The 22,388-nt window shown below is 47.5% G+C and overlaps 1 protein-coding gene across 1 annotated transcript; it reads left to right on the forward strand.

Moving 5' to 3' along the window:
* The first annotated feature begins 868 nt into the window (after window positions 1-868).
* On the forward strand, window positions 869-22,318 carry Slc25a15 (solute carrier family 25 member 15). The gene is made up of 7 exons (XM_050136778.1): window positions 869-999; window positions 3,567-3,681; window positions 8,940-9,198; window positions 14,754-14,891; window positions 17,102-17,271; window positions 18,780-18,938; window positions 20,195-22,318. The coding sequence occupies exons 2-7, from the start codon at window positions 3,627-3,629 to the stop codon at window positions 20,317-20,319; spliced, it is 906 nt and encodes a 301-aa protein (XP_049992735.1). The 5' UTR covers window positions 869-999; window positions 3,567-3,626; the 3' UTR covers window positions 20,320-22,318.
* Window positions 22,319-22,388: the final 70 nt, after the last annotated feature.

The following is a 22,388-nucleotide window of genomic DNA, read 5'->3' on the forward strand; positions in this document are numbered from 1 at the left end:
TCACTGAGAACCTGAAAACCAGGGAGCTGCCTCGTAGCGGCAGTTTACATGGGTGTCCTTTCCATTATGTTCCTGGGGATGGATTCCTTGGGGGAGGAAGACGGAAATTTAAAGCAATGTAAAGCAAACGAACACGCAAATAAAATCGGATGGGCTAGGGATGTAGCACGATGGAGTGCTTGCCTACTTTGCAAGAAGCCCTGGGTTTGATTCCAACCACCTCATAAAACCAAACCTCCGCGCACTTGGAAGGTGGAGCCAGGAAGTCCAGAAAGTTCAAGACCATCCTTAGGAACTTAACAAGGCATTCCTGTGACACCTTACTTAGGAGTTGGCACGAAGGTTCAGAGGTACGGAACTATTGCTGCTTGTCAACTTCACTCAAACCTAGAATGAAGAGGAAATGTCACGGTAGAGAAATTGCTTAGAACCGTTGGTCCAAGCATGTGGCTGTACCAGAATGTCTTGATTGGTAGTTGATGCCGGAGGACCCAGCCCATCATTCCTTGGGCTATGTGAGTCCCTATCTCTAAACAAACAGGTAATTGTAAAAGATGGCCGTAAGTGAATCTATATTTCACCACTACCATTCTAGTACTTTTCAATTCCTGTTAAAGCCACAGCCTCCAGGAGACCCCAAGGTGAGTCCTCCAGGAAGCAGCCACCAAACCTCCACGGCCCTCCAGACAAGCTGCCAGAGTGGAGAGCAGACTTCCGGGCCTCGGGAGGGAGGGGCGGGACCCGGGGGAGGGGCTTCTTGGAGGGCGGGATCTAAGGAGGCGGGGCTTGGGGGTGGGGGGCCGTGGAGGGGTTTCGAGAGGGAGGGGCGGAGGGGCGGGGGAGGCGGGGCCTCGGGGCCGGGGAGAAGGACCAGTGGAGGGTCTCGGGAGGGCGGGCAGGAGGGCCGTACCCACACTGCGACCTTAAGAGTGTCCCGGGGCCGCGGCCGCCAGCGGAGCGCGGACGGCGGAGTGCGAGCCGGTGCAGCCTGGCGCGGCGGTGAGGCGGCAGCTGCAGAAGGGAGCGGGCGGGCAGCCGGGCTAGGGGGACGCGGCCTGACAGTCCCCGCCCTGCCGCACACGTGCTGCCACACCGGCACGGACCGGGCTGGCGGCCGGGTCCCGGGAGGCGCTGGGGCTCGGGCGGGCTCTGACCCGAGTGGTGCCCTGCGGGGTGCGTGGGGTGCGTGCAGCGGGGGTGGGGGGATCCGGTGCAGGCCGGGTGACGCGCTCCGCGGCTGCGGCCGTAGTTGGCACCCAGGTGCCGGCGCTCGGTCGATGGTTTCTGTGGTGGTGGTGGTGGCATGCGGCCTCCTGCCACCCAGCTGCAGCCGGAGACAAAATGCAGCCTCACCTGGTTCGACCACCGAAGTTGTTTTCCTCTGGGAACCTGTAGTAGTGTTGGCGTTGTTCCTGCGACTGCTGGGTAGTTTGAAGGAAGAGGGTGGGGGACCCTCAAGAGATTCCGGTTTTCTACTCCAAATTGTACAACAAGCTCCTCTAAGTCAGTCTAAATCCGCGGTTTGTGCAAGTCCTGTTCATACTCTCAAGCCACAGTTTGTACTGAGTTCATTCAGCATACTTTCTTGGTTCATCTGTTAGTACCATTTCTGTTTCTTACAATTTGACAGGTACCCCTGAGGAGGCTAAGTGGTAGACTGTTTGACTTGTACGCAGGAAGTCAGGTTTAATCTCCAGCACAGAAAAGCTTTTTTTTTATATGTAATTGTTTTTGAAATTGTAATTAACATCATTTCCTCCCTCCCCTTTTCTACCGCTAACCCAGACTATGTAACTCCCTTAACTCCCCTGCTCAAATTCATGGCCTCTTTTTCTTTGTTATTACACACACACACACACACACACAGTTGTAAATATATAAATACAACTTTTTCAGTCCATATAATGCTACTTGTATGTAGCCCATTGAGGGACTCTTTCCTCCCCCCAGCATTTCTTAGTTGCCTGTATTGCGGCCTCCTGTAACACCTGCAGCTCTTTGAGCCGCCCCTGAGATTTACTCCATCCTTGTTAGTGTGTTTATTGGTGTCAGCCTTGTGTAGGTCTTGCTTAGGCTTCCAAGTCGTTGAGACTGGGGTGTAGTCTTTTTGACCTTTCTAGGAGGTCCAAACTCACAGCGAACTCCCTGAATTTGAAGTGTTTGCATTTGGCTTATGTCAAGGGGTCAAGTTCATAGTGACTGTGTACTTAGATACACTTTTCTGTGCCTTCTAAGTTAGTGAAGAATCTTTAGGGTCAAAAAATGGCAACACTGAAGTTTATCTGAGGCCACTTTGAATGTTACCCCTGCAGCCAGTCTTACTTGCCCTGCAGAAATGTAGGACTGGGTTAGTCTGTAACTACTACCACATTGCTAATTTAAAAAGAAACTTTTTTTTTTTCAAGTTCTTGGTTTCTGGCATTGTTTTCTTGACTTTCAGGCTGGCTTTGGTATTTTTTGTTTTGTTTTGAGACAGGGTTTCTCTGTAGCTTTGGAGCCTGTCCTGGAACTCTCTCTGTAGACCAGGCTGGCCTTGAACTTGTAGAGATCACCCTACTCTGCCAGCCCAGTGCCGGGATTAAAGGCACGCACCACCACTGCCTGGCTATACTAAACTCCTCAGTGTGACAAGGAATGAAACTGTCCTCTGTTCTGTGTAAGTCTATCCTTTGTTTTGAGAACATACAGAATAGTTTGAGTAATGGGCAATTTTGATCCTGGATCTTAAGGCCTCCTCCATTTTTTTTCTAGTTAATATTAAGTTCATGTCTCGGCAAGTTGGTTTTTTTTCTCTAAAGGTAGAAGAAGACTTCTTTGTTTCCCGAAACTCTAGCCCTCAACACACAAACATTTCAAGTTTTGCTGTAGAGAACAATGGTGACTAGACTCTCTGAGACTCACTCCTGGGATTCTGATCAAGTCAAACTGGAACCCAGTAGTTCAGACATTGCACCAAAGTGGGGCTGGCCCACATTATCAGCCTTACCCTGGAACTTGGACTGTGAGAATCTCTGGTCCTACTTTGAGGCCTCTTGAACCAGAATCTGAATTGTAGCACAACCTTAGGTAGATCTACACATTGACTGCTGAAACGTAATGGAGTCGTGACAAGAGCAGGGTCAGGGCTTTATTCTGGACCTTGTGGCATTTATGACTGCCTGTGTGTGGTAATTCTATAATCCACTTTGTCTTAGATGAAGAACTCTGAGTCTAGGAGTCTTGTGACTCGATGGAGTACCTAGGCTCTGACATTCTGAGGCACAGGCTGCTGTCTGAACTTATGGCTGAGCTTGGTGGACTGGACTTTCACCATGGGCCGCTGAAACACTAATCTGGTGAGGTCTGGGCCATTTGTGATTGGTTCCTTATCTGCTGCTGTTGAGGTTTTCACTCAGGGAAGGAGGTGTGTGAGCGATGTTGTAAGGGAAGAGGAGCACTTGGCTGTCTTGGTACATTCAGCCTCCTTAGGAACCTGTGTTCCCCCTCTCAGAAGTTAAGGTGCAGTAACTTGGCAGGCTTAGAGAATGGATGCTGCAGAGGCTAACTGAACCTTTCCTTCTTCCCAGGGATATGTGGTACACAGCCTACACCATAGAGAATTGCCTTCCACAGAACCCAGTGGCGCCATGAAGTCCAATCCTGCCATTCAAGCTGCCATTGACCTCACGGCAGGAGCTGCAGGTAAGTCTCCCTCCCCCCCCCCCATGCCCAGATTCCTCAAGTAGTTCCTCAGAGTGGGTTGGCAATTGTTACCCCATAGGTAACATGAATCAGTTTAATGGGAATGTGATTTTGTTCAGAGTGTGGCAGCAAGTACATACACAATAGTGTTTAAGTTTATTAAAGCTTTACCAGACAATGAAGGATGTCCTTGGTATTGGCAGAAAGCATCTTGTTCCAAAATGAACTAACTCATGTGCTAGAACAGGCAAGTGGCAGTGGGTCCCTGCAGGGCAGGCTTTAGATGTTTTGTAGTACAAAATGCCAGTTACTGTTCTTTTTTAATATCTGCTTTATTTTTATTTGTGTGTGTGTGTGTGTGTGTGTGTGTGTGTGTGTGTGTACGTGTGTACGCATGTGCGTGTGCGTCTGTGTGAGCATCTGCCCAGGTGAGCAGGTGCCTGAGGTGACTTGGAAGAGAGACCCCCATCCCCCATGGCTGGAGTAGGCAATTGTGGGGCCCCCGTGTGGGTGCTGGGAACCAAAGCAGTCACCCTAGAAATACAGTGAGCTCTCTTAACCGCTGAGCCATTTCTCCAGCTCCCACTCCTGTTCTCGCTGGTGACAGGAAAGAAAGGGAGGCTCTCTAGCACTGAGGCGGACAGTCCTCAGAGTCTCCTGGTGATGCACAACTTTTGAGCATGGCTGGTTGAGGCTGACCCTTAGATCCTGGGCCTAAGGACAGACTGGAGCCAGAGCTGGTGACTTGAGGCCACTGTAAAAAGATCACTTTTAATGTGCAGAAATAGGGAGAAGCTTAGGCTGGGGCAAAAAGACCTGGGTGCCCATGATAGTCATTTTGTTTCCAGAGTTCCGTGTCATCTTAGGGGCTGAGGGACACTGGAAGGCACATGTTTCCCAAGGGGAACCTTTCATCTACCCTGCCCCCCCCACATATTAATTCTTGTAAATTGGGAGGCAAGAGCACCAGGTTGCCTGATGTTCTCTTACCCTGTATGACCTCTTGGGTCAGCAGATCAAGTGTGGTCAGGGGACTACCACCTCTCACCCTGTCCTTTGTTCAGCTGTAAAAAAAATCCTTGTACAGAGAACAACTCTCTCTCTCCCCTCCTCGCCAGCTCTTCCACCCCCATTCATGAATCAAAGGTCAAAGTTGGTTAAGAAGGAAGGCTGATAAGGATCCCCAGCCAAGGACATCTCTCCAGCCTAGGGACAAGGACTGTTCCAGTGTGGTGAGCAGGTCCAGTAGCTAGCAAGGTTGTACCCCAGTATGTTATCAACCACTGTGGGCCTTCATGTTGGTGCCCCGTATTCTGTGGAAGAGAGGATGGGGGCCAAAGGATTAGTCCTCATGGCATGCTGTGGAGATGCTGGCTGTAAGAGATGAACATCCACCAGCTCTGGCTAGTGGCGAGCACCACAGCTCTTGCCTCTTCCGTAAGAGGGTGTGTAGTCGCTTGAGAATCTCAACTGCAGGCAGTCTCTGCTCTCCCATCAGTCTGAGAGCAAGCAAGGCTTTGTTGCAATACTTTAAAAAAGTTTCCCTCTCCCCTGAGCGTGCATTTGGATATTTGAGGAGTACTTACAGGTTATAGTCTTTATGTAGATTGTAACAATATTGTTGGGAGCATTGTACAGCCGACAGTTGCCGGCGGGCCTTTTCTATTTAAAACAATGGCAGCATGTCCATATATTGACTTTAAATGGTTCTGCTGCCTATGGTCTGGGATCTGTCCCTGGGCTTGGGAACACAAGGCTATCCCCAGAGCTGCTGGGTTTCGAGATTTCTGAGTACAGGTTTCCTGGCAGGGGTAGGGGCTTTTCGGGGCTGGTCAAAGAAGATGCTCATTAGTGACGTAAGACATATTCTATTGGGAGGAACAGTCTTACTTTTGAGGGTCCCAAACTTTAGTTGGTATAGCATGCCTTCCAGAACTGGGGATCAGTGTTCACCATGTATGTTGAAACACTCAGATCTTGGCTTCTTGTTTTGTTGACATCTTTGCTCTAGTGCCTAGTAGGGCAGCAACCTTCTCTGAGGTCAGAGGTAGTTTGAACTCTTGGCCACCCTAACTGTCTGCACTGGCAAATTGCTAGGTTTTGAGATTTTTTTTTTTTCCACTTGCGCAGAGAACCCCTCGTTCCATGACCATCCCCTCATTGGTCAGGTGGTTTATCTGTAAGAACAGTCAGCTGTGGTCAAGGGTCATGATGAGATGTAAACCAGTTCTGTCTCCTTTTGATTTTAAGCAAAGCTGCTCCCACCAGACAAGTTTCCCAACCATTGCTGTTAAAGTGCCGGGCAGCCATCTTTGGCCTGACCTGTGCTTGCTGTAGGCGAGGTCTCAGGAAGGGATCCTGGGCAGCTGGGATGAGAGTTAAAGCCGAGTTAGATATTGGCTAGTTACCAGAACAAGGCAGCGTGTACTGCAAAAGCAAGCCGCGGGAGTCTGGAGAATGCTTTGAGTTAGTTTGTATCTCCTCCCTACACCAGGGGAAAATGGTCCCTAGTGGTCCTTGCAGGGTGCCTCATTCACTGGCTGGGGAGGAGGAATTTTACAGCCTTGAGGTTTACCTTCTCAGTGTCAAAATGACAAGCACCCCAAAAACCATTCTGAAGGGATATCTTAATGTCCTGCTTCCCAGTCCTGTAAAGCAGCACTGTCGCCCACTGGGGGGTTGGGGTTTGCCTGTAAGTCCTGCTCTAAGTTGTTCCTTCCTTGATAAATGGCCTCAGTGGCTTGCTATTTGCTGCTTGTATATGGAAAACTGACAGTCCGTGGACAGAGTCTTTGTGGCTATGATAAAATATCTAAGGAAGGGAGGGGAAGTCAACCTAAGGGAGGAGAAGGGGGTCAGTCTCAGGGAGGGCGTTCATTTTGGCTGGCAGTTTTCAGGTGTTTTATTCCGTCCTGGGGTGTGTGTGTGTGTGTGTGTGTGGTGGACCAGAGAAGTTCAGATCTTGACAGCCAGAAAGCACACACATCTATACTATACGTACACCCACACCCATGGCGGCGGAGGGGGAGAAGGCGGGGGGGGGGGGGGGAGACTCTGCTCTTGTCCCTTTTCTTTGTACTCTTCATTTACATTACGTGTGGACACCAGGTGGGGAGACGCTTCAGAGGGGTCTTTCTTCCTTAGTCAGTGCTCTCAGGAAATTGACAGGTGCCCGGAGGTCTGCTGTATTGGTCTCTTAGGTGCCTCTCAAGGCCGTCAAGCCGACAGTGAGAATTACCCACCGCAGTGACTATTCATGAAGTATTGAGCATGCTCTGGTCTTGGGACCTCTCCTGGAGAGCGAGTGGAGAGCTGCCTGTGGTAGCCCCTGAAGACAGAGGCTCTTTCGTTAGTCCTTGAAGGAGAGAATGGTCAGACATAGTACTTCTACGCAAGTGGAGAAACCCTGCAGTGTTCTTGGTGTTACTGATGTGTAAATCTGAGAGCCGGCTTGGCGCTGTGCTTGCTGGCTGGAGCTGGGGGTGGGTGGACACTAGACTGAGTTCTGTGGTGAACATTGTTGGGACTTAGGTCCACCTTCATGAATAGATGAGGCTGCAGCTTCATTATATTCACAGCATTCAGCTTCCTACCTTCTGGACGGACACAGAACCGTCACGGAGATGCAACAAAGTCTGTCATAGTAACTGCTGTCTGTCTGCACATTCAGGCTGAGCATTAACATGCAAACAGTTCAGTTCGAAGGTTAATGTGCTGAACTACAGGCTTTACTCTGTTTATCCAAAGTGGGCACTCTAAAAGTCCTAACAGTCACTGGCTGCTTTGGAATAATTCGGTGATTTTGCTATGTTGGGGACCACATAGACTAGCCCAGCAGGATGCAGGAGAGAACAGTTCTGATTATAGGAACATCATTTTAATGTGTTGTTGCTCTGTTCTCACTGACTAGCACAGGCTAGCCCGGAACTCTTGAGTCCTCCTGCTTCCACCTCCTGGGTCCTGGGATGACAGGCAGATACCGCTCACTCTGCTGTGTCACCTTGCTGAGTGATCTTCCAGTGGTCCAGAATTCTGGACAATCGGGTGACGCTCTGCGGTTACCCTCCTGGAAGAAGCAAACAGCAGCAAGAAAATCACAGAAAACATGGTGGTTGTTTCCTAGGCCAAGCCATTCTCTGATCCCGTGATGTTAACCTTGTCCACCAGTAAATAAATGAGTCTTCCTCACTGCCCTCCATCGCCACGACACAGGTGGAATGGCAATGTGTGGTAGCTGAGTTGTTAACATTGTATTTCTTAAGTATTTTGGGTAAACCTTCCATTTTGATGGTGTGATAGTGGCCTCATCACACAGGTGCTTTGTTTCCTGACCTAAGCAGAGGGTGCCAGAAATGCGGGGCCTTCTGAGCCTTGTGAGGGAGGTAAATATTAACCAGCAGCTTGTCCTAAAACTTTGGTCCTAGTCCAGGGTCTACAGACATTATGGGCAATCACAGTTTGTTCTTATCCCTGTGTTCAGAACTCTTTCTGAAGTAATCTACTGCAATTTAGACTTAAGTACATTAGATATTCTCACTGCAAGAAAGCACATGCGAGGCAGACTTGAGGCCGCTGATTCACACTAAGCAAAGGTAATTGTAGTCTGTTCCCTGCATACAGATCATTAATTGATAGCACTAAGATGGAAGCTCTCTGTTCAGGGTCAAGTGTTTGCCCTCGAGATTAATTAGCAGGCGTCTTGTTTTCCTTGTCTGCGCTCGGCTCTGATGTTTTTCTCATAGTCATCATACAGCCGGGCCTTACAAGAAGAAATGCTTGTCTCTGCCACCGTCCCACTGTCCCACTCACTGTCCCTGCATGCATTGCTCCTCCCTCATGTCTATAGTGGCTGCTGATTAGTAACCGCTTGTGTGTCAGGTTTGTGCCAAGTTAACAGTCCGAAATGGTGTAGATGAAGAACAGAGGTTCAGAGGTGCTCTGGGGTGACGCAGTAAGACCAGGTTCTAGCCCATCTCTGCCCACTACCTGGGTGAGCCCCCCAAACACAGACCATCTCTTGTACTCAGGCCTTAGAATGTAGACACCAAAGACCTGCCCTGTAAGTGTGACTCCCTTTAGGATGGGCTTCTGGGTGACCAGCCTAGGCACCTGCAGAAGTTGTACTGAACTTGGCTAGGGGGTTTGGGAAAGGCAGTCAGTCACTAGGAACTCAAACACTGGTAAACCATGGACAGCGAGGGCCTGTCCTTTTGTGTGTGGCTGTAGGCCCATTCTAACAACTCACATCCTGCCTCTAGGGGGCACAGCATGTGTGCTGACTGGGCAGCCCTTCGACACCATGAAGGTGAAGATGCAGACGTTTCCAGGCCTCTACCGGGGCCTCACCGACTGTTGCCTGAAGACCTACTCCCAGGTGGGCTTCCGTGGCTTCTACAAGGGTACCAGTCCTGCACTGATTGCCAATATTGCGGAAAACTCGGTGCTCTTCATGTGTTACGGCTTCTGCCAGCAGGTGGTCCGCAAAGTGGTCGGACTGGACAGTCAGGCAAAACTGAGGTGAGTCAGGACTCCGACACTTGTTTTTTTTTATATAAGTAAACACTTAATTTTAATGACATTTATACGAAAGAAGTTTCCTTTTTAAAAATGATTCTAATGTTCTACACTGTCCTGGTGTAAACCAGAGAAGGCCAAATGGATCATGTCAAGAGTCCACTGTGTGCCTTGGTCCCTAAGGGAAGATACTGGATTAAAACTATAGAACATGGAACTTAAGCTTAGTGGAGAGTATTGAAAAGGTACCCAAGCATTGCTAGACAAGAAATGTGGAGTTTAGGCAGAACAGATGGACCCGAACCCTACACGTCAGACTTCATTTGTACTTGATCTTCCTTAGATACCTATTGTTCAGAGACCAAACACAATTCATAAGCCACGGGGATGCTCAGCTGTCCTTCCTTCTAATGTTGATTTTATTTGAAATGATTTAAAATCATATTGGGGGAGGCGGGGCTGGGGAGAAAGCCTACTGACTAAAGTGCTTGCAGGGCACTGAGTTAGATCCATACCACCCACAGAGAAAAAGCTGCACATGGTGTGTGCTTATAATCCCAGTTCCGGGAAGGCAGAGGTAGGAGATCTGGGGCCTTAGGTCCCAGGGAGATCATTTCTCAAGACACAAAGGTATAGCTTCTGAGAAACCCATATACACATGTACACCTCCATACATAATACATAAAATCATATGTCATTTTTACCCACACACACACAATACTTGCAAAGGGCAGGCTTGCTGGCTGTCAGTAGGAGTCAGAACCTCTACTGTAGCCACAGGCTGAACACAACTCAAGTAGATTCCTTGTACTTGGAAATGTGTTCTGGTGATATCTACAAGATTCAGATGTGCTATTTTATAGACAAAAAATTGATCATGATGGTAGAAGTTATGTTTAAAAACTGGGGACTAGATAGCCCAGGGAGACAGTGCAGGACAGAGGAGGGCTGGACGTGATCCTTCAAGACCTCCAGCTAAGGGAGGTCAGGAAGCAGAGCCAAGGGAGACAGAAGCAGAGTCCAAGAGATTATCATCCCACAGGGAGACCAGGCAAGCAAAGCAGTAGGCAACTGGCTTTCTCTGGCAGCTTCCTTAGTGAAGGACCACATGGGAGAGGAGCCAAAGCAGCAGTGGGTACCCAGAGAAGGTTCTGCTAGAAGACTCCTTGCTCCACTTTGGGCAAGGCAACCTTTGACTACAGGGCAGAAATGGTGATGGGAGCAAACCTGGTTCTGGCCCTGGGTGTTCCTCCCTCTTCCCCTGCTTCCGAGACTGGTTTGAGCACACTGCCCTGAGACATGGTCCCGCTGTGTAGCCTTGACTGGCCTCAGCCTCCTGCACAGGGATGACAGGTGGGCGTTACTGCCCTTCACGTAGTCTTTTCTGATGACGGACAGTGCTGGCTGTAGGTTGTTAGGTTGTGTCTTTATGGCCCTTACCATGACCGTGTGGAGGTGCTGTCATTTCTGTCTTTCAGATAGAGAAATAGTCATAGTTGCTGGGCCAAGGATGGTGTCATCTGAGCTTACTGTTCCCCTTCCATTCAGACCTCTTTCTGTTAGACCAGCAAGGATGCTGGTCAGATCTAGAGAGCACGTGTCAAAAGTGGCCAAGGGAAACCGCTAAAGCAAGCATTTGCTGTGGATTTCTGCAACCACATCACAAATATTTGTGTGTCCTGGTTTGAACCTGACATGCTGTTCTACTTTGACCTTTGGTTAAATGAGATCTTACGCAGCAGAGACATTTAGGTCAGACAATGGATTCTTTCTTTTTCATATGTGTGTGGGAAATTTCATACACTGTATTTTGATCATATTTCCCCTCCCCCACCCTCCTAGATCCTCCGCACCAACTTTGTTTTTTATCTCTTGAAAATAAGAAAACAAAAAGTATACGTAACACACCAAAACATCAAAATGAAAGTCAAAATGAACAAACAAACCCTTAAGGCGAAAAGACCCAAAGAGCAAAATGAGACAAAGAGTCTACAGTCGATGCTTACAGAACCCTGTCCTGCCCTCTCTGCGCTTTCAATTCCAGTTGTCATGTGTATTCTACATGTAGAGCTGAAGGTCCAGGTGCCGCATTTTGTGCACTGGAAAGTACTTATGACGAATGCGAAGTCCGGGGACATGCTGGCTTGGCGTCTCCCTTGTACTCTTATAATGGTTTGTGTTCATTCAGGTTCTGGAACTGTCCCAGCACCTGAGGTTGAGTTGACTTCCATGTCTGTTGCCTGACCCCTTAGTTCTAGCAAACCTGGCACAATCTAGGTAATGACCCTCATGGACAGCTAGTGACCTGTCAGCAGACTGACAAAGTCCCTGAGGAAGGCCGAGTATAGCCCTGTAGGCTGACCAAAGGGCTGTTTGAAGCTTTGGCTTTTAACAAATGGACTAAGGAGTGGCGAGAAGAGCCTCTTGCTCTGCACACAAGGATCTTGGTACGCCTGCTTGGTCTTAGTCATAGTGGTAGGCTTACTTCTCTAAGGTCAAAAGGAAGTCCACCCAGCAAAACAGTCCTGCTTTGGACAGCTCCATGGTAAGCCTGCTGTCCTGAGTCCTGGGTGTTTGAGAGACCAGCTCAGCCTGTGCACAGCAGCTACTGTCTGATGTGCGGGGTCAGGATAACTGCAGACCTTTATGTGTCTCACCTGGTTTCTCTCCTGCCTGCAGGTTCCCGCAGTCGCTTATGAAATAATCATTCAAAGGCTTAATATTAAGTATAATTGCTTGACCGATATAGCTCAGGCTTCTTCCTGATTAGCTCTTACTTATAAATTAACCCATTTCTAATCATCTGAATTGCCATGTGCTGTGTGGCTTACCTGTAATATGCTGGCATCTTACTCCTCCAGCCACTGGCATCTTCCTGACTCTGCCTTCTTTCTCCCTGTATCCTGTTTGGATTTTCTGCCTAACTATATTCTGTCCTGCCATAGGCCAGAGCAGCTTCTTTATTAACCAATGGTAATAAAACATTTACAGCATACAGAGGGGAATCCCACATCAGGCAAGATTACAGAAATCCAGGGCCAAAGCTGGAAGCAAGTAAAGAGGCTTGTTTAGTTTACAATAATCTGGGGGTACAAGAGCGTGGGGCTGGCGTCTGCTTGCTTCTTCTAGGGCGTCTTCTGGCTGTATGACAGTACTGTAGATGGAATTGTCATGGGAATGTACGGAGAGGTCACCAGATACTACAGGAAGCTCTACTCTTGTGGGCATCTACTGCAGCCTGTGAGAAGTGTATTCATCCCCTCTAAGGATGGCAATACCCTAGGTGCCACATTATTTTATAATTGAAACTTTTTTCATACAATATATTTTGATAATGTTCTTCCCATATCCCCTCTACCTCTTTACCCACCAGACTTTATATTCATTCTCTCCATCCCCCTCTAAAACAAAACCAAAATGAATAAAACAAACACATACAAGAAAAACCCCACAAAAATGGAAGTCACAATAAACAAGCAAACGATCAGTGAGGCAGAAAAAAGAAAAGCACAAACAAAGCAAGCTGAAAGAGAAAGTCTACAAAAATGCTACTGAGTTGAGTTTTGCTGCCCTTCTACTACGGGAAAGTGTGGCTAATGTACCCATTGAGACTCTGCTGGAGAAAACTAATCTTTCTTTGGTATCAGTGTAAGATAGCTGGTTAGGGGCGGGAGCCTGTGTCCACTTCTCCTTTCTCAGTGCAGGGCCCCATCTGGCTGGAGCCTGTGCACGTCTTGTGCATGCTGCCCTAGTCTCTGAGTTATGTGTGTATCAGGCCTGTTGTTGTCTGGAAGACGCTGTTTCCATGGAGACATCCATCCTCTCCGGCTCTCACAGTCCCTCCACCTTTTCCACGCAGATCCTGCGCCTCAAGGGGAAGGATTTGATGAAGACATCCCATTTTAGATGGAGTGCTCCCAACATCTCACTCTGCACTTTGTCCCATTTTGGGGGACAAAGTAAGAAGCTTCGCTGACAAGGGCTGAGTGAGGCACTGTTCAGTGAATTTTCCTAAGGACATGCCATCAGGAATCATTGCATTACTAGTTCCGTTAGTAGAATTACAGTTTCAGGGTTTCCCCTAAGCTGGTGGCCTGTCTCAGACCTATCCTGTCTCAGGTTCTTGGCCACGTTAGCCATGTCAGGGATGGGTTTCCAACTCGTGGAGTAGGCCTTAGGTCCGGTCAGAAGTGGTCAATTATTTCCTTAACATTTATGCCGCTATTGCACCAGTATTGCAAAGAAGCCACTGTAGGTCGCAGGGTTTGTAGCAGGAAGGTTTTGATGACTGAGTTTCTCCTCTAGATGCAAGAGTACCTTCCAGTACCACAAATGCTAGTCAGTAGAGGTGAAGCTTCTAGGGAGGCACCAGCTTCTCTGTGTTTGGCATGTGTAAACGTTGTCTTCAGTGGTAGGGCTTTACCAATCAAGTTGTGAAGAGTAACCAGTAATGTTGGCAATAACCTGTGATGTTTGGGTGTTTTCATGGGCAGGCCCCAACTTTTAAATGTCCCATCACCTCAACAAGACACAAGGGACCGAGCTTCCATCACACAAACTGTTGGGTAACATACACAAACCATATCAAATCTTTTTTTTTTTAAATGTGGGAGTTTTACTGAGATACAGGGAGTGGGGGAGGGAAGAGATAAATACAGAGAGAAGGAAGAAGAGGAAGAAGATGCAAGGACCCACCTGTCTCTTCAGGAGAGCAGTGGGGAAGAGAACCACATCAAATCTTATGAGAGGACATAGCTGAATTGGTAAATCTTTGCCATCACAAAAATGTAGACTTTTTATCTGTAGTAGTTACGTGTCTGGTTACTCCAGGTTGGATTCGGGGCCAGAAGGAATATTGTCACAAATGCACTTAGGTATTAATAGACTGTATTTGGGAGGTAGGACTGTAGGTGGTTTCCCCGTCTCCTATGGTCCTTCCTTTTATTCTTTCTTTTTTGTTTCTTTATGTGCCTTAGCTTGGGCTACTAAACAAAATACCATCCATTAGGAAGCTTAAGCATTTCTTATTGTGGAGGCTGGATCACATGATGAAGATCTCATACTCAGGAACAAATCTATTTCTAATTGCCTTTTTTTGTTATTGTTTTGTTTTGTTTTGTTTTTCAAGATGGTTTCTCTGTGAAACAGCCCTACCTATCCTGGAACTTGTTCTCTTGACCAGGGTGGCCTTGAACTCAGAGATCCACCACCTCAGCCTTGATTGCTGGAATTAAAGGCAGACGCCACTGCCACCTGGCCTAATTGCCTCTTAAGAACCCTTGCTTTAAACACTACTACACATGGACTGAGGGGATGGGGTCATAAGCACGGATGTAGCAATCAGGCAGACTGGGTTGGATAACTAGCACTCCACTTTCTAGATGTGTGGCTCTGGGGACATGTCTTACCTGCACGTGCTGGAGTACTGGTGTCTGCGCCAGGGTCTCGGGATTTGTAGATGGACAGCACCCATAGGTTCTTTTCTCCCATCCTTTGCTCTTCTGTGGTGTCAGTGCCGGAGGGACTATAAGCTGATGCTCCACCTTTCGTCCTTGCAGTGACCTCCAGAACGCAGCTGCTGGTTCCTTTGCCTCTGCCTTTGCCGCACTGGTCCTCTGCCCCACAGAGCTTGTGAAGTGCCGGCTCCAGACCATGTATGAGATGGAATCGTCGGGAAAGATAGCTGCAAGCCAGAAGTAAGCACTGTTTGTTCACAGACGCTGGGTGTACTGTGTTCGTTTTATGTTGTTAAAATTAAGCACCAAGTGTAGAAACAGTTTGCCCTGTTCTATTCTAATATTGTGTCGGGATAATTTCCTGAAAGACTGTTTATTATGTTTGGGACACACTACCTATCCTAGAGAGGGTGTCTTGGGCAGTTATTTAATAGTGCAGAAATGGAGACACCAAGGAGCAGAATGTCCCTTTGTCCTCCTGACTGCATAGGCATGATCCTCCGCCGTGTTTGGGAGACAGCTTTGAACTGGGTCTGAGAGTTGAGCCAAGTGGATTTGGATTCTGAGGTGAACGTTTCCTGCCCTTTCTCAATTATGAGTGTTCAGGCTTTTTGCCACAATTTAGTGGCAACTCCCACCCTTCCCAAACCTTCACATGTCCTTGGTAAGGGTCCCAGGTTCTGAGAACATTCATCAAGGCCTGCGTAAGTAGAGTTGCTCTCTATGGTCCAGGCACTGATCAGCTTAGGCATGGAAGCAGCTGGCCACCACTGTGAGGATGGAATATATATGTCACACGTGTCTAGAGTTGAAAAATGATTAACCTTATTAATCACCAAATGATGTCTCCTGACGTGTGGCTGGTTGAAGATCTAGGCAAGGGTATTGCTGTCACCCAGGGTCTGTAAATCTTCTGGGGAACCAGTCAAGAGATTGACCAGTTGTCGGTGTCCTCCCTCCTAGGAGTCTACCTAATGCTTTAAAGCGATGGTTCTCAACCTGAGGGCCGTGACCCCCGGGGTCCAATGATCCTTTTGCAAGGGTTGCATATCAGATGCTTACATTATGATTCATAACAGTAACAAATTATAGTTATGGGGTAGCAATGGAATAATCTTATGGTTGGAGGTCACCACAACATGAGGAACTGTATTGAAGGGTCACAGCATTAGGAAGGTTGAGAATCACTGCTTTAAAAGGTGATTTCTGAACTAGAACCCACTGACGGTTCTGTGAATACATACAGGTGACAAGCGGACAGTTCTGCCCTTGTAACTGGTGCCTAGAGTAACAGACGAACACTAACGATACCGCTCCCCAGGCCTGGATGCAGGCTTGCCGCAGCAGCTCAGTGTTGTCAGGAGTCATCTGTTGTGCTCAATGTGCAGGGGGCAGTGCTGCAGGAACAAAGGTCTCAGGAGGAGGAGGGTTGCTTACGGCCTTTGCCACTCTAGGAGTTGAGGCGTCATTTCTTCTGCTCCCTAAGAACAAAGGGAGTGATTTAGTGGTTACACTGACCATGTGACATTCTGCTTGTTCTCAGTGTGTAAAACCTGCCACCGGGCACACTACGGTGGAGATGGGGGGCTAGGATGTTGGCCCTGAGGCTGCTCCAGCAGCGGCTCCCCTGCTAAAGGGAGTTAGCTCCTCCGGACCACTTTGGCCTGAGAGACTAGTTCTAGGTGTCTTGCTTTCAAGTGATACTCATGTCTCTACACCACCTCAACAAATTATCCTAAGCACACAGTGATGGCCATTGTTGACTGCCAGCATGGGGACACCTAGATTACCTAGGAGGCAAGTACCTGGGCACACCTTTATTCAGTCAGCTGAGGTAGGAAGACTCACCTGCACCTAAAAAGTGGTGGCAGCATGACCCGAGCCTGGGTCCTGGCCTGCATAACAGGACGAAGCCAGCTGAGTGTCAGCACTCATTGTCGCTGCCCCTGATGTCAGGTGCGCTGTGATCAGCTGCCCCAGGCTCCTGCTGCACTGCTCTGCCCCCACCATGGGCTGTACCCTGAACTGTGAGCCAAAAACAAGCCCTTTTTCCCTTCAGTTTTCACGTTGCCAGGTGTTTATTACAACAAGTAACGAATACACCAACAAGCTGAAAAGGTGGGGCTCCAGGGGGCAAGGCACTAAGCAAGTATAGTATTGTTAGCTGTTTCAAGGCCTTGCATGGCTCCTTATTGTAATTTGTTTTTACTTATGTTGAAAAAGCAGGAAGTAACCCTTTTACATCTCAGACAGTATAACTTACAGAAATGTACCGCCCTAGTTAGCAGGCCTGGTTAGGCACAAGTAAGGAAGCAGCTGGTTTGGGCAGGTCACAGAAAACACAGCTATAGCAACGCTGGTCACGTAAGTCATCCTTGGAGAATAAATCTGATTGCATGCACACATCTCCCCACCTGCATTGACTGTGCCTCCTGCTTTGTCTCCCCCAGCACAGTTTGGTCAGTTGTGAAGGAAATCTTTAGGAAGGATGGCCCCTTGGGCTTCTACCACGGACTCTCAAGCACTTTACTTCGAGAAGTACCAGGCTACTTCTTGTTCTTCGGTGGCTATGAACTGAGCAGATCCTTTTTCGCATCAGGGAAATCAAAAGATGAACTAGGTAAATGTATTCGCATTGACGACATTTGGGTTTAGAAGAGTCAACCTCCTGGGTTTCCTGGTTTCCACCGGGTATGTGTTCAGTGTGCACTTCCTGGGAGTCCACCTGGCACTGGGGAGTTCCTGGACGCTAGAAAGTAATGGCAGCAGGTGTTGGCTAGCATCCTCTCCTGAGGGAAATTTCCTAAAGACAAGCCCTGAAGCCTTATGTCCCAAACTTCTTCGCCGCTTTAGCCTTGTTAGAGCAGCTCCTTCCCTTCTGGGTGGCACCAACTGTTCTGGGTCCATTAGAGGAAGAAATGGTTGTCACTATCAATAATCTCGCAATAAGCTTTAGAAACTCGTTTTCTTTTTTAATTGGTTAATTAATTGCCTGTCATTGCAATTACAAAATAAGACTGTCTGCCAGACCCTGGTTCTGACATCTAATCACAAATAAGTTTGTTTCCTAAAACATTATTTCCTCATTATCCATTAAAACCCGCTCAGACTGTCCAGCCCGTGGATCCTGGGAGGTGTGGAGTTTTTAACTGCTGACTCCACGCAAGGGCCATGGCTGAGGGAGGGCTTGTGCCAAGCCAAGTTGGCAGCAGGCAGCCTAGCCAGGGAATGGGGGTGGAGGGGTGATGGGGTGGTTCTAAAACCAAACGTTGGGCGCCAGATAATGCGCAAAACAATCTCACATCAGTTTAGACTTACTATTAAAAAGGTTATTTATTTGAGGTGAAAAAATTCACAGAACACTGTCCTACACGACAGCCAGGAAAGGACTCTAGTTGTGGGAACTGGAGTCGGGAGCAAGACAGCAAGAGGAGGGCTGCCGCTGCTTTTTAAAAAGAAAGAGAGCCGGGCGGTGGTGGCGCAAGCCTTTAATCCCAGCACTCGGGAGGCAGAGGCAGGCGGATCTCTGTGAGTTCGAGACCAGCCTGGTCTACAGAGCTAGTTCCAGGACAGGCTCCAAAGCCACAGAGAAACCCTGTCTCGAAAAACCAAAAAAAAATAAAAATAAATAAAAATAAATAAAAAAATAAAAAGAAAGAGACCACGCCCCCAGTGGGCTGGTATCTCAACTGCTATTGGCTGAAGGAGCGGAAGGAGCTCCCGCAGCACTTATCAGTGTCATGAATGGAGCAATCCCAGTTGCACCTGCTTAATGCACATTTTAAAATCACCAGTTGTTTCAGGAACGTACAAAGATATTTTTTCCTTTTTGGTCACAGTGGAGAAAGATGTGGGGTGTTGGGTTAAAGTTGAAAAAGACATGGACTCTATCTCAGTGGCTGTTTTCTCATTCTCTGTTATATGAGACCTGCTGGCTGTGGGTGGGCCAACCCCAACGGGAGGATGAGGTTGGGGTGGGGGCTCAATACCTGAATGTCCAGCTGGTCTTGATGAAGCCCAGGGATATTCTAACTTCTTAGCCAGAACCTTGAACATTTTTCAAGGAGTTGGTCTATGTGCTTCTGAAAATGCTACAACAAAGTACCAATGGCTGCTTTCCCTCCCTAGGTCCTGTCCCATTGATGCTAAGTGGTGGATTTGGTGGAGTTTGCCTGTGGCTTGCCGTCTATCCGGTGGACTGTATCAAATCTAGAATTCAAGTTCTTTCTATGACTGGAAAGCAGACGGGGTTAGTCAGAACCTTTCTGAGTATCATAAAGAACGAAGGTGAGGCTGGGGTGTGTGCACAGTGGTTGATCTCTTTGAAGTGTATCTGTCCAGGGTTAATTAGACCTGTGACTTCTCCTTTCTCTTGGCCTCGTCATTTTCCTGACACTAGCTTTCTATTTCCAAACCTTTTGCTGTAGCTTATTTTCATTGTTCTCAGAAATGTTTAAAGTTCTTTTTCCTAATTTCTGGACCAGATATCTGGCAGGATTCTTTGTATTCTAAATACCTTGGGAGTTTTTAAGATACAAACATTTGTCTCGAGGGAAGGGTGCTGTGAAGTGAGCAGCATCACCTCATTTATGGAATCCAAATGTGAAAAGACCAACAGGACCACTACAGAGTGAGTTCCAGGACAGCCAGGGCTGCTGTTTCACAAAGAACCCTGGTTTTATATATATATATAATATTACATTCTTATTACATTTAAAAGAATGCAACAACTTCTTTAGCCATAAGACTTCTGGAATGAGAAATGATCTGAGCAGCCCCTAGAGATGATTTGCTATCAGGTTTAGAGTTATGCAGGATACAGACTGTAAGGCATGTTCGTATAACATCATCCCACCATATAGGCATCTTAAAACTAGGGTTATGAGAAGGCTTGAGTGGGGGAAAGGGAAAAGATTTATAATTGTAATCTAAAATTTTTAAATTATTTTTAGAGATAAAAATTTTAAAAGTGAAATAGATGAAGTAAAAAATGTCATTATCTGCAAAACAAAGCAAAAAGTACCTTGAGTTATGAACTGTGCTTTGGGTTTAAAGAGAGCGCAGTGACACAGACATGTTAAACTCACAGCCCACACAGAATGCAGGTGTCTTGTGTGTTCCCACTTCTCCTGTGTGCCTTCTCCGCTTTGGCCTGGCATACTCTAGTTCAGTCCCTTATCTAGGTCTCCCGCATGGCCATTCTGAGCAGGGTGACTACATCCCTGGCTTCTCTTGCTGGTCCCTCTGGCTCTTCGATTGCCTCCACCTGGCCATGTTAGTCCTTAGCTGTGCTCTGTCCTTACTGGAGGAGTCCTCCAGGCAAAGCAGTTGGTTTGTTATTTGAGCATCAATCAGCTTTGCCTGGGGCTTGCTACTTACCTTGTTCCTGTAGTCTGTTGAAGGGAACTTGAGAGCAAGTCCCTTCATCACAGGGGTTTTAGTACTGTGTCCGATTTGTGGGCACAGACCATCTCTCTGTGCAGTTGCACATGTGTTCTCAATCAAGTGCTGTCATGATCTTTGATTGCCCTTTTGTCTTCCAGGAATAACAGCTTTGTATTCTGGACTGAAACCCACTATGCTTCGAGCCTTCCCTGCCAACGGGGCACTGTTTTTGGCCTATGAATATAGCAGGAAGTTGATGATGAACCAATGGGAAGCATACTGAAATGTCCTGGTGGCCTGGATTCGAGGCAGGGCAGGCGTTCAGTGACTGTTGTTAACTCAGGGTTTCACGAGTACAAGAACAATGTGGAATTGTTGATTAATTGGGACTTTTGTCCTAGTCTTCCCTTCTTCTGTTCAAAGTCTTAGACTTTGTGGAAGACCCTACACAGTATAATTTCTGCCCATTATTGTGCCAAAAGAAAAAAGTCGCTGCTCTTGCCCTTGGAATGTGCAGGGCAGCTAGCTGGTGGCCTTATGCAGACTGTTCTTCTCAGGACAGAACTTCCGCAGAGATCAGAGGTACACGTGCAATCTAGATGGATCTAAGTTGAGGAAAACACAGTTTTGTTCCCTGTCTAGTTGTAAATGGAGACCAATTTCTATGCAGATTGTTGTAAATGATTGCTTAACCCATCCTAGATGTAGGGCCAAAGGCCCCTGAGCCTGTGCACTAAGAGGTTACATCAAAGCTAAAACATCCATCTATATTTTTAGATGCATACTTGTGGCTTCCACATTCTTGACGAAATTTCAGGGAGGATATCCTGGATTTTTTTTTTTTTTTCATGATGCTCAACTCAGTTTTCTAGGCGGGCTTATTATGCACTCTGGGGTTGGTGGGAGTGGCCTGGAGTGTAGCTCCTGGAGGGCAGCAGAGTACTCACCCCTCCCTTCTCACTTCCTTGTACCAGACTCCTGAGAGACAAGGGAAACCCTGCCATGCTCTTAGGAAAACTGACAGTGGCTTTTACCTGCTCTCAGCAGGAATCCAGGCTGCTCTTTTTTTTCCTTTTTTTCTTTTTTTCCAAGACAGGGTTTCTTTGTAGCTTTGGAGCCTGTCCTGGAGCTAGGTCTTGTAGACTAGGCTGGCTTTGAACTCACAGAGATCTGCCTGCCTCTGTGCTGGCTTTAAAGGTGTGCACCACTACCGCCCAGCCAGGCTGCTCTTTTGGTCCTGGATATGAAGCCACCCTAAACCCACTGTCTTTCTGCTCCACCAATCAAAGGTCCTTAAGGAAGCAGAGCAGTCTGGGCTCCCTGCTTTCATCCCTGATCCTACTCACAGGAAGTCTAGAGGAGCTCACTGGGCACCACGTCACGTCAGTGCTCACCCTCCTGAAGTTTACCTTGGGGCCCGGAACTCCTTGATTTGCCTCTACATTTGGAGCTGTCAGTCAATTTTTTTTTTTTTTTTTTCCCGAGACAGGGTTTCTTAGTAGCTATGGAGCCTGTCCTGGAACTCACTCTGTAGACCAGGCTGACCTCAAACTCAGATATCCGCCTGGCTCTGCCTCCTGAGTGCTGGGATTGAAGCCATGCACACCCAGCAATGACTAGATGATGTGTAAATTTGGAAAGTGTTGGACATAATAAAGACATTTTTATTAAAGTAGGTAGTATATATGTAGCGACCAAAATCACATCGTCTGCAGTACTCCAAGAGCAGAGGGGCTGTCGGTAGCATTTGTCCCTGCTCTGCCTATAAAGGTGAAGGTGGTAGGTTTGCTAATGCTCCCTTGCCACAGTGCCAGGAGCACAAGGTTGGGGGAACAAAGTGTTCCAAAAAGGGAGGGGTGCCTCTCAGCATCCCTGGGCTGGCTTTTTATGAGAAACCGCCTTTCTGCTTTAGTTCTCTCTGTTCTTGCGTGACCAGTGGCCACTGAGTGGTGCTTCATCTGTACAGGTCTGGATTGAAGCAAAATAGGATTGGCTTCCTGCAGGAAGAGGACTGACCAAAGCCATGGTCTTCCTTTTGGGTGCCTGGGGTCTGTTATCCCTGTATGTCTTCTTGCAGTCTGCCCATTAAAGATTTGTGGCCTCTTCTATAGAAACAAGGGGAAGTGAAAAAGAAAAACCTAAGGAGAATTATTATTATTATGGTTTAATTTGTAGTTTAATGTTTGGGTACAATTGTATTTAAGACAAAACCAGAACTTGAGATAGTTTGTTTAAAGAAATGAGTACTTTATCATTATTAAATAAAACTAACGTTGAGTCTATGGTGAGCTTCATTTAAATACATTTTATTTGTATTAAGGACCAATTTGCATTGGAACAAGTATTGTCTTG

This window comes from Alexandromys fortis, unplaced genomic scaffold (genome assembly GCF_014885135.2).
Source record: "Alexandromys fortis isolate MF-2015 unplaced genomic scaffold, M_Fortis_MF-2015_v1.1 scaffold_3, whole genome shotgun sequence".
In the NCBI taxonomy this organism is placed as follows: domain Eukaryota; kingdom Metazoa; phylum Chordata; class Mammalia; order Rodentia; family Cricetidae; genus Alexandromys; species Alexandromys fortis.